This window comes from Lampetra planeri, chromosome 25 (assembly GCF_965212315.1).
Source record: "Lampetra planeri chromosome 25, kcLamPlan1.2.h2, whole genome shotgun sequence".
Classification (NCBI taxonomy): Eukaryota; Metazoa; Chordata; class Hyperoartia; order Petromyzontiformes; family Petromyzontidae; genus Lampetra; species Lampetra planeri.
The window spans coordinates 622286-634237 of record NC_136131.1 but is presented as its reverse complement, the minus strand read 5'-3'; the positions used below and the strand labels follow the sequence as shown (position 1 = coordinate 634237).

Genomic DNA, 11952 nt, shown 5'->3' with positions numbered 1-11952 from the left:
TAATGTATGGCCGCGAGGCTAACCCCCCTGTGACGACCCAGCTGAAGCTCTCGGCGCCTCAGGCGAAGTCTACATTGTCCGAACACGTTAAATTTAACATCGGCAAATTATCTGAGGCGCGGGAAGCGGCAGTGCAAAATTCTGAACTCCGCCAGAAGGCGAACGAGAGGCTTCGGCTGGGGCGGGTACATGTGTTCAAATGGAAACCAGGGGACAGGGCATGGTTGCACTGTCCCCAGGTGCCGCTGGCGACCTCGTCAAAGTTGGTACGGCCGTGGCGGGGGCCCGTGGAGGTCGTACAGGTCTTGCGGCCGCAATGTGTACGCGTCAAATGGGGGAGGCGTGGGTGGTATGTGCACCCCTCAAGGTTGAAACCGTTCATTGCGCCGCCCCGTGGTTCGCACACACACACGCGTGGCCAAACGTGTGAGGGGTCCGCCGACTCCCCGATGTCGCTGCTCTCGCCTAACCTGACATCAACTGTTCCATCTCCAGGTGCAACTGGAGTGACGGGTCCACGACCGCCAACCCCCCCCGGGGGGGTCGGGGGTCACTCGGCAGCGAAACCAGACTCTCTCGCACCCGGACCGTCAACAACCGCCACTGAGCATGCCGGGACGGGCCCTTGTGACGGGCCCGCCGCGAGAACGCGCGCCAAAACGCGCAGACTATTATTGTCGGCCGTTGGGGGGCCTTTGCGGACGAGGGGGGGAGGCGTCCGGAGCGCGTGTATATATGTTGGTTTTGCGGAATGGGGTATTTATTCGGGGGGGTGCGCCGGGTTATTTTTTTTCTTTCTTCTTCTACCTGTTTCCTGTTGTTGTTGTTATGGTTGTCATTGTTCTTGTTAAAATTACGCGAGGCACACACGGTTTTGGGGAGGGATGCACCTTTATTCTGATTTTGTTGCAGCCGGGGACGGCTGCGAGCTGTACAGGGGGGGGTGATGTAGAGGTGTAATGGTGTATGGGCGCGGATGGCTAACAAACACAAGGGGCGTGGTTAGGGCCGTACACAGAGGAGGTGCTCACACCGACGTCCGCACCTGCATCCCCCACGGGCCCCTCCCGGGGGCCGAGTACTATAAAAGGTGGTGAGCCGGAGGGCTCGAGGTCGAGTATCAGCTTAAACCAGCGAAGACTGAAGACCAGCTAGAATAGGCCCCGGAGCTCCCCTGGCTCGCTGTCCTTGTCAGGGCCGACCAGGGCAAGCCGGTGGCGTGGCCCCGAGAGCCCAGACTGACGTTCTTATAAGAGCCGGTCTGGAGACTCAGGGTGCCGGGATCCCAGCTTGACCAGGGCTGGGATAGGTAGCCTCCCCTAGCTCCGTAGTGGAGGACTTGGGCTTAGGTTAGCGGGGTTAGATGTTGTGTCTCCCTGTTAGCCGAGTAAAGGGGACGATAACCCCTTAAGTACTGTGTGTACCCGTTACTGTGCACAAGTTGGTGTTAATAAATAAGTGTGCCTCCGACCCCGTCGTCAAAGCCTCCTGAATACTTACTACACATTCAACAGCTGATTCACTCACACGTACCATCACGACCTCGCTGATCCGCTAATTTACATCTGCTCCATGTGCTGAGAACTGGACTCTGCACCTGGGGTGACCGATCCTTTGCATGTGCTGCACCAAAACTATGGAATGCCCTGCCACCAGTGGACTCTGCACTATTTATATTTCTTAACTCCGTGCATGGCTCACTGAGATCCTTGAATGAATTGCACCAGAATTTACTTTGAAACCAGCAGTGGTCATGTTAATCTCTGCACGGTGGATGGGATTGATGACATTGCTGATCTCCAGATAAGAGAAAATCTGCCACCAGATTGCAAAAACTGTGCAAGCGCCTTCTAATACTTTAGATGCATGCAGACAGGGGCGTACTGTGGGGGGCGGGAGTACGCGGCAGCATTATGCCACGCATAGGGGGCCCAGTCGGCCACAAGGGGGCCCCGAATCAACAGATAAACAAGTACAAACATGTTTAGATAAATTATTAAACTAAAATATGAGAACAATATATACACAGCATAGGTATAACCGAACATATTATTTATACGGGTTAAAAACATCCATAGCTATTTCAGTAAAAGTGAGTTGGGTGAAAGGTGGGAGGCCCACAGTCATATCTTGTATAGCCCCCCAGTTGAAATAGGGAGTTGCGCCCCTGCGTGCAAAGCATTGCCCAACCCAAAGCGGAGCAACGTGACGCCGATCGTCGCCCGCTGGAGGCTCTTTGGCGACGTCACCGAGCCTCCACACCGCATCTCGTGACAGAAACGCGCAAACTCCTCCCTGCTTCCGAGCGGAGCGCCGCGAGCATTTCCACAAAAACCTGAAGCGCCATGCCGTCCCCCGTGAGCCTTTTCACATCCAGAAAGCCACGCGCCCAATGTCGGAGTCGGGCTCGGGGCCGATACCCAGGATCACAGTGTCCATCGTGGCGTCGTACTTACTACTCCACAGACCCTGTCACTTCCACCAGCCTCGGCGACGATTCGCAAAGCCATCGTTTATCATGCTGCTGCTACTGCTGTCACTGCTACTCAATCAGAATAATAATAATAATAATGTATATCTTGGAGAAATTCGATGAGCTATCAAGCTCTTTTTCACAGATGTCCAGTAGGGGTGAAAAAGATGTCCAGTAGGGATGGGTTGTCACTGCTGTCACTGTTGCTGCTACTGCTGTAGTTGTGAGAGCAGCAGCAGCAGCTGCCGTCACAGTTGCTTCCACTGCTGCTGTTGCTACTACATACATTCTCCCAACCTGGGACCCACGAGCTTGAATCTGCCCACTTGCAGGAGCAGCAGCAGGAAAGCAGTCGCGGCTCGGACTGGCTTCTCGCTGCGGCAAAATCACTTCACTGTGTGAACAAAACCACATGCGCTTTATTGACGAAAGCCGGCGGACATGTAAGATGCGCGGAGGGCAGTCTCCGTTTTAATCCTCGCGACTACCGTCTCCATACGACGCTGATGGCAGCGGCGGTGATGGTGTGCCGCCTTTGCCGTGCTTCAGCCGCCGGTGCGCCACCAGCTGCGGGCCGCGCGAGAATCCCCCGTCGTAGTCAGCGCACGCCGCCACGGGCGGCTCTCCGCTGTGGGTCCTCCGGTGCCTCTTGAGGTTGGGCACCTGGGAGAAGGCCTTGCCGCAGAGGTCACACTCGTAGGGCCGCTCGCCCGTGTGCGTCCTGCGGTGGCGCGTCAGGTGCGATGCCTTGGAGAAGCACTTTCCGCAGGCGTCGCACAAGTGGGGCCAGCGGCCTGACGCGTGGACCACCGCGTGCTTTTTGAGGTCGGCAGGGCTGGCAAAGCTCCGGCCACACTCCTCGCACGGGAACGGCTTCTCTGCGCCCATCGCTGCGACATGGGGTGGGGGCACCGTCACACCCAGCGGCTTATTATGCCCTTGTGAATAATAAAAGTATCAATACGTTGTTGTTATTCCGCTTGTTTACCCATGAAAACCCGGCGGAGGCACCATCACACCCAGCAGCTTATGCCCTTGTGAATAATAATAAGAAAAATACGTTGTTGTTATTCCCCTTGTTTACCCAGGAAAACCCTGGTTGCTGAACGAATACAGCATTATCAAGTCGCACTCCTTTACACAGAAAGTGCTTGCCACAAATGAACCATGATACCTCACTGATCTCGTCAAGGAGCATAAACTATCATCACGTAAACTCCGGTCACCTCGCAGCAGCAGTGGCTTTTGGTTAGCCCATTGAACAAAGAAGGTCACCACATCGTGCGGTGCTTTCGGATGCATTTGTGCAGCCGTCTGGAATGCTCTTCCTTCCGATATTAGGAAGCCACCGGAGCTATGCACTTTTAAATCTTCATCGAGATTGAGAACTCATTTATTGTGTTTAGTTTGTTGTCCTTCCCCCCGCACCTCCGATTAGCACGGTCAGCTACGTACGGTGAGAAAGAAGTTCAACATACATACATATATAGTTTGTTCATGGGAATCCTGCCAAGTTTTGTCAGGAGGGGGCAATGTTGTTCTCGCTGTGGGTATTTTCCCCCATTGAGTCATTTTCAGGTAAATTTAAATAATCGGTTTGTTGCGGCCAATACAAGTTACACTGTACGGTGTTTTGTTAGCTCTGGGAGGAAGCCACAGAACCCCGAGGAAACCGTCCACAACTGGGTGAGAAGATACAAACTCCACACAGAGATAGAGGTTTTTGGGTTAAATCGCGTAAATATAAACGTGTCTTCTTGGTTCTTTCGGTAAAGTCATGTAGAAGGGAAGTAATAAAGTAATAAGAATAAAACAATGAAATAATTCTCACGACGTTTCGGCCACAACGCAAGCAGCCGTCCACAGGTGAAGAATGACCTGATGACAGCTGCTTGCGTTGTGGCCGAAACGTCGTGAGAATTATTTTATTATGTTTTATTTTTTATTATTGTATTACTTCCCTTCTACGTGACTTTACCGAAAGAACCAAGAAAATGAATCCCTGCAGTCACGAAAGCTTTAAATCGAAATTTATAAACGTGTCGTTAAATTCGCCACCACCCAACAACCAATAAGTAATGTTTGTCACGTAAACAAAATGTGCTAATTAGTTACCAGTTCAGCACAAAGGTGTGTTCGAGCTTAAACCAACAACATTTACAATTCGAGTACAACGTTTTTGCCAATAATTACAACCAGCTTCATCAAGCGATAGCCAGAGTTGTGGAGAAATCCTCCTGCAAGTACGTTTAACTTATTTCGTACCGTACGTATCCAATCGTGCTAATTGGAGGTGCTTCATTTATCACGTGATCAGTGAAGATTTGCTGATGTATTCCTTGTGTATGGTTGTAAGCCATCGTGCACCCCTCAGGAATTACGGTGAAACGTAAAACACAAATACACTACGTGGTAGCGTAGCAGTTAGCACTACGCTGCACTACGAACCCCGCGACCTGAGCTCAATTCCTGCTCACGACCAACACCAGTGACGATTATCTGAAATGGTTTCTGGGCCTCCCCTAGGTCGACTCAGCCTCCACTGAGCACCTGGTGCGATGTGTTAATATCGCCACTTGGGAGACAAAGGCGGCTGGGCGTGGTGCTGGCCACCCACCCCGTCGTGTGCCGTGCCGGCCTTCATAGGTGCTCGCCAAAAGCACTTGGATCTTTGTCTTTGCATGACAATACCAAGGCATAGTAAACCTGCGTTATAGGTTATACTATCTCTATGTGAAAAGCAAGGAAATGTCACTGGTATGCTGAATGTAACCTCCACAATAGCAGCATTTGCTATGAAGGACGACTGGCCTATGTTACCAACTGTATACATGTAATTCAAATTAACGGTTTCAAAATGTTACATTATTTTCAGTATGCCCGTTGCCCTCCACCTAACGAGTCCATATTTTACGAGGCTTTACTGGGACGTCTCCTGACCCACCAGCATCTCAATAACGTCCCTTACCACCACCGCTTAATGTCGCGCTGCAAACCCCTTTTGGGCTACATGTGCTCAACCTGCAAGAATGTAACTTAAATCCTGATTATGATGATGACGATGATAAAAGCTTGGAAAGCCAAATGGAGTTGACAAGAAGTCACAACCAAACACCTCCTTGTGAAAGACCCGATGCCGCAGAAGATCCCTAGGTTTTTTTGATCTTCCGTGGAGCTTATAGAGCTACAACCCGAAACAGGATCCACTGCACAAACCACGGCAGCAGATGTGGACGCTTGATCGTGCACAATCGAAAAAAAGTAAAATGCTCCAGCTGTGTGCGGAGCCTGTGGTCGCCCACAACAGACGGTGGAACAAATAACGACGACTCAATGCCCAATCCACAAATACGAGGAGGCATCGTCATCACAGCAATGATTCGCCACTGCACATTACTCCCAACGCAATTATCCGACCTGACCACCTCAATTCAAAATTGTAGCCGTTGCACATCGACATCAGCCATATGAAGAAGACCGCATCGTGAAATGCCTGACATCTCTTTACCGAAGTAGATTAGAACGTCGTCGATGTTCTGTGCTTTACCTCTCAGAGACTCGTAGGAAGAAACGGCTTCAACTTGTTCCAGCTTAATTCTGTTCCACAGGTGGTTTGCGTTTGCGCAATCCATGGATAAGGTCAGCGCGTCGTCTTCACCCGCAGCTGAGCAAGCAGAAAGGAAGCAGCTTCATCACGTAACCTCAACCAAACAGTGCCCTGGTGACTTGAGAGTGCTCATTCAAAAAGTCAACTTACGATCGTCTTGGAACAAATTAAGCCCTTTAACATGTATTTTATATATTCGATTAACGATAATTCCAATTACCGATGGTTTTCGTGGAGCCAATTGATATCATTCACTGAGGGATCCACATTTCCAGTACACCCACAACATAACCAAACATTTAACACGTAGGCTTTCACGACCAATATCATCCATAATACAGGTTTTTGGGGTTAGATCGTGTAAATATATAATGTGTCATTAAAACCCGCCACCTCCCGACGCAACCAACTAGTAAGCGATGTCACGTAAACAGAACGTGCCAATTCGTCACTAGTACAGCACACCGGTGTGTTGGAGAGCCAAGCCACAACATTTATAATCTGAGTACGGCGTTTCGCCAGTAATTACAACTAGCTTCATCAGGTGACAGACAGATTTGTGTAGAAGTCTGTTTCGTTCCTTATATAGCGGCGTAGATGTGGTGGCCACACTTCTGCGCTCTTTCGCAAAGTAGGAGGGGTTAATGAGTCAACGTACATTATGCATGTGTATTATGCGAGCCCTTTGATCATGTCCTTCCTGTCTATTGTGTATTAAAATAGCCGTACCAACGGTAATCCCTATTGAAGTATGGTGCCCTTTATAGGCATGCATTTAAATTATGTATTATTTGATGATTCGCTTCTACGCAGCACTAAGGCAGTAGTTATCCGAACAGTTAAAATTATTTGTATTTCTTTCAATTTCGATAGATTCTCTAAGTAGTCTTTACCAGTAGTAGCTAGTTTTGCACAGAACTTCAACATTATCAAAATCAATCGAGTGTCCTTATTGGCACGTGTTCTGCTACTGCTGACAGTTGTATTTGGGAGTATTCAATATTTCTCTGATGTTCTTGCATCTCGTGCTGATCATTCGTCCTGTTTGCCCAACATAACATTTACCACACGTGCAGTTAATCCTGTACACACCTTCTGTTGATAGCTTCAGTAATACATATTTTGTACCAGATATTAATTTCTGTATTTTATGTACCGTGCTAAATTTGACATGGATGTTTTGTTTTTCCAAACATCTGGCTAGTTTATCAGTTACTCCCACAATGCATGGTATTTTTATCATTTTAATTACTTGGGCAGTTTCAATGCTCATGTTATTTGATTTGGTATTGGCATTCAATGCCCTGTTGATTTGTGCTATACGGTAACAGAGTGTGGAGCTTCTTCGTGTTCAGCCGCTCATGTAAACATTCATCTTCCAACTGCTTCGAAATCACGAGAACTGATTTTGACACACCACCACCCAGCAAGATTTTCTGACCGGGGTTGCGAATTGCGGGAAAATAAATAATTATTGGAAATTTTTGTTATTTTTACTGCGCACCATCAACGGTGTACCGCTAATACGTTAAAATAAGCTCCAACCATACACGACGCGCCGCAGTTATTTACACTGCCTCGATAGAAATCCACCAATGGGTGCCGCTTACCCGGGTTGGTCCAGTCAGGAGCTTCGAAAGCCTGAGCCGATGAGGGGGGTTTAAAGTTTCCAAACTCTGCGCAGTTAACTGAGAAAGAGAAACCAACAATGCCCTTACAGTTGAAGTCTGTTCAGAAACCCACAGCACATTTCCCCCACCTCATATTAGCACGGTTGGTGACATTGGGGTGCGAAAGAAGTTTAACGCACACATATACATACATACAGAGAAACCAGAAACAGGCGCCAAATATCAATTTACAATACTGGAACAGGACTCCGGGTGGACATGATTAAAACAGCTCACTGTTACTTGAGAGTTCACGCTCGTCCGCTTCACCGAGGTTATCCTCCGTCGTGGTGCTCCGCAACCTCTCCGTCTGCGGGGTCGTCCGGCCGCCGTCCAACTCCCCCAGCTTCTGCGCGGAGAGCAGCAGCTCCCGGCCGAGTCCGCCGAACAGCACCACCAGCACGTCCAGCAGGTCGCCCAGCGCCGTCTCTGACCGCGGCCCCTCGGCCTCCGGCAGGTGCAGCGAGCGCACGACCTGGCGCAGCACGGCGTAGAAGCCGAAGGGCAGGCGGTCGCGCGCCGCGGCCAGAAGCTCGGCGCGGACGTGGCCGTCGCCCACGCAGGCGCGCAGGACTCCGTAGTCGCGGATGCCGAGCTCAGAGTCTATGGCCCGGGCTACCTCGGCATTCACGCCCTGCGCCTTCAGCCACGCCGAGAAGTCCACGCACGAGTCCACGGCCAGCGCGGAGGCCATCGGCTCACTGTGAGATGAGATGGTGCACGCACTCAGTGTGTGTGTGGCGTGTTACCTAATGGGCCATCTGACCAACAAGATTCCAATACAGCCCGCCCAGGTAGGTGGCTCAGCGGTAGAGCGAACGGCTCCCAATAATAAAAGTTGCCAGTTCAAGTCCTGGTTAATGGTTGACTCAGCCCATCTTCCGTCCCTCCTGGGTTCATAAAACGAGTACCCCTTTGTGGGGAAGTGAACAGTGGTTGTCCTTTTGGATAGACTCACCCCGCTATAGGAACATGAACTTTCCACCGCTGGCTCAGAGCTGTAAACAGGAGATGAGCACCAATGCCTCAACGCACATTTGAGCAGCAGGAGTTCACCCTGACCATCCCACCAGCAAGATAGTGACAGGCGGACTGGAGAACTACACAAATATCTGCAGCGCCGATTCCAGAATTTGTGTCTTTGGCGACTCAACCGATTCCTGGAACTCACTCTGCGATATCAGCGTTGTCTGTTAGCCTCCATCACCACCTGGAGGGCCGTCCATCTCATTGGGCTCCCATGTTCAAAATCACACAATCAAGCTGCGTATGTGTGAATGCCTTTTTGGCGGTAGTGTCGCGGTCAGTGCTCTACTCTACGAACCTGGCGACCTGAGTTCGATTCGTGCTCTTGGCCAACACCAGTGACGATTATCTGAACTGGTTATGGGTCAATTCAGCCTCAAATGAGTACCTGGTACAATGTGTAAATACCGCCACTTGGGTGATAAATACGTCCGGGCCTGGTGCTGGCCACCCACCCCCTCGTGTGCTGCACCAGTATTCATAGACGCTCGCTAAACGCACTTGATCCAAAAGTCCGTTAAGCCTATATGGCGGATCTGTCTTTTAACAAAGCATTCACTGCGGGTATAATGACGTATTGCTGTTGTGTAATAGAACCCAGTGGAGGACTCTGCGTATTTGTCCAAAGGAATGCCTCTGCACGCCTGTGGAATACCCATTCCACGCCACCCCTGGCGGGTCTGAATCTGCACAAGAATGCAAGGCCATGCACACACACGCCTCTCTCCCTAGCCTGCGTACAGGCTTCAGAAAGCAGTCCGTGCAGTGGCAGTGATTACGGTGACAATACAATAAGCACGTGACAACGATTGAGGCAACGCTAACACGTGGCCCTGCTTGAAAAAATTCAAGCAAGTGACAGTTATTGTGATAATTCAAGCACGTGACAGTTCTTCTCACAATTCAAGAATGTTACAGTTCTTGTGACAATCCTAACGCGTGATAGTTCTTGTGACAATCCTTGTGACAAGAACGTAACGGTTGTGATAATACAATTACGGGACAGTTCGTGTGACAATACTAACACGTGAGACAGTTGTGAGAATACAAACTCCTTGACAGTTGAGACAAACCAATCACGTGACAGTTTATGTGACAAGCACGTGAGAGTGATTATGACGACACCAGCACGTGACAGCTGCTGTGACAATACAAGAGTCGAGTGAACGCGACCGACTCACTGAGACACTGGCGCGGGAGAGACAAAGACGGACGCTGCTCTGCGACCTGGAGGCTGCGGGAAGGAGTGGAGGCGCTCTCTGCGACACGTGAGAGAGAGCAGGGGGAGTGCAGGGAGACAGACGAGGGAGTGTGCAGAGAAGATGGACCGCGAAGCTGTGCAGATGCCGGAGAGTAGCAGTAGAGAGAGTGGTGCGTTGAGTAGAGAGGAGTGTGTAGAGTAGAGACGGGTGTAAGAGTGGTGAGGAGTGTGTGGGGCAGAGGACAGAGGAGATAAGTGTGTAGAGTAGAAACGGGTGTAAGAGTGGTGAGGAGTGTGTGGGGTTAGAGGAGAGAGGAGATGAGTGTGTAGCGTATGTAGAGGCTGTAATGCGGGGTGTAGAATAAGAGAGTCGGATGTCGAGTCGACAAGAGAGCAGTGTGCAGTGGGAAGAGTAGAGATATGTGTGTAGCGTAGTATGTGGAGGAGATAGTAGGGTGTAGAGTAGAGAGTGTTACGGTAGAGTGTGTAGAATAGAGAGTGTAGAGAGTGTAGAGAGAATACAGTGGAGAGAGTAGAGAGTGTAGTGTAGAGAGTGTAGACAGTGTAGAGAGAGTAGACAGTGTAGAGAGAGTAGTGTAGAGTAGGGAGAGTACAGTAGAGAGAGTATATAGTGTAGAGAGAGTGTAGAGTAGCGAGCGGTGTGTGTGGTGCAGAGTGTGCAGAGTGGTGCGGATACTGTCGCGAGTACAGTAGAGCGAGTACAGTGCGCGTGGTCTCCGCCTCCCTCGCGCCAAGGGGTCGCGGCGAATCGCGCCCCACGCGCGGCCCCCAAGAGGAGGCAGCGAGCCGCGGGTGCCGAGGGGGTCCCCTCCCTGGGTGGTGATGGCCTCAGGTGGCACTGAGCCCAGGGCCGACTCACCCTCCCACAGGGGCCATGTTATCCCATAGGCCATGTTTTTGTTGATTGTATGATAAAAAGTAATATTAAACCAAGATATATAATTAAATATTTTTATATCGCAAGGATTGGCACAGCGTTTTTTTAAAGGGGGAGAGTCGTGACAATGTCAATCGGTTTTTGTTCATAACGTTAAATAAATTAACACCGGAGATGAACTTTTCGAGATTTTTTCCTTGCAAAATTAGCAACAGCAGCATTACCGCTGTTGCAGCAGCAGCTGTATGATTACTACTTATGCCGCAGCATTACTACTGCAGAAGCAGCATAATTACTACTGCTGCAGCAGCATTACTACTGCAGAAGCAGCATGATTACTACTGCAGCAGTTGTGTCCACTTGTCCTCTTCCCAGCTAGAGGCGCTGAGCTCCAGGCTGCCTGGAGTTCCAGGCTGCCTCCCTCGAGCTCCAGGCTGACTGCCTCGAGCTCCAGGCTGACTGGAGCTCCAGGCTGACTGCCTCGAGCTCCAGGCTGCCTCGAGCTCCAGGCTGCATCCCTCGAGCTCCAGGCTGACTGCCTCGAGCTCCAGGCTGACTGTAGGTCCAGGCAGCCTCGAGCTCCAGGCTGCCTCCCTCGAGCTCCAGGCTGACTGCCTCGATCTCCAGGTGGACTGTCTCGAGCTGCAGGCTGACTGCCTCGAGCTCCAGGCTGACTGACTGGAGCTCCAGGCTGACTGGAGCTCCAGGCTGACTGCCTCGATCTCCAGGTGGACTGTCTCGAGCTGCAGGCTGACTGCCTCGAGCTCCAGGCTGACTGACTGGAGCTCCAGGCTGACTGCCTCGAGCTCCAGACTGACTGCCTCGAACTCCAGGCTGCCTCGAGCTCCAGGCTGACTGGAGCTCCAGGCTGACTGTCTCGAGCTCCAGGCTGACTGACTGGAGCTCCAGGCTGACTGCTTTGAGCTCCAGGCTGACTGGAGCTCCAGGCTGACTGCTTTGAGCTCCAGGCTGACTGCCTCGAGCTCCAGGCTGACTGCTTTGAGCTCCAGGCTGACTGTCTCGAGCTCCAGGCTGACTGCTTTGAGCTCCAGGTGGACTGTCTCGAGCTCCAGGCTG

General features: G+C 51.0%; 1 protein-coding gene across 5 annotated transcripts; it reads right to left on the bottom strand.

The window, feature by feature from the left end:
- Positions 1-872: 872 nt before the first annotated feature.
- On the bottom strand, positions 873-10722 carry LOC144727195 (uncharacterized). 5 transcript variants are annotated; one of them, XM_078605849.1, is made up of 5 exons: positions 9958-10722; positions 8021-8451; positions 7691-7768; positions 6021-6137; positions 873-3363 (listed from the first exon to the last, which is right to left on the bottom strand). In XM_078605849.1, the coding sequence occupies exons 2-5, from the start codon at positions 8442-8444 to the stop codon at positions 2945-2947; spliced, it is 1038 nt and encodes a 345-aa protein (XP_078461975.1). In that variant the 5' UTR covers positions 8445-8451; positions 9958-10722; the 3' UTR covers positions 873-2944. The 5 variants fall into 5 exon arrangements, with proteins under 5 accessions (XP_078461975.1, XP_078461973.1, XP_078461974.1 ...); XM_078605847.1 differs by having other exon boundaries at positions 7988-8451; positions 9958-10721; XM_078605848.1 differs by having other exon boundaries at positions 7994-8451; positions 9958-10721.
- Between the last annotated feature and the right edge of the window lie 1230 nt (positions 10723-11952).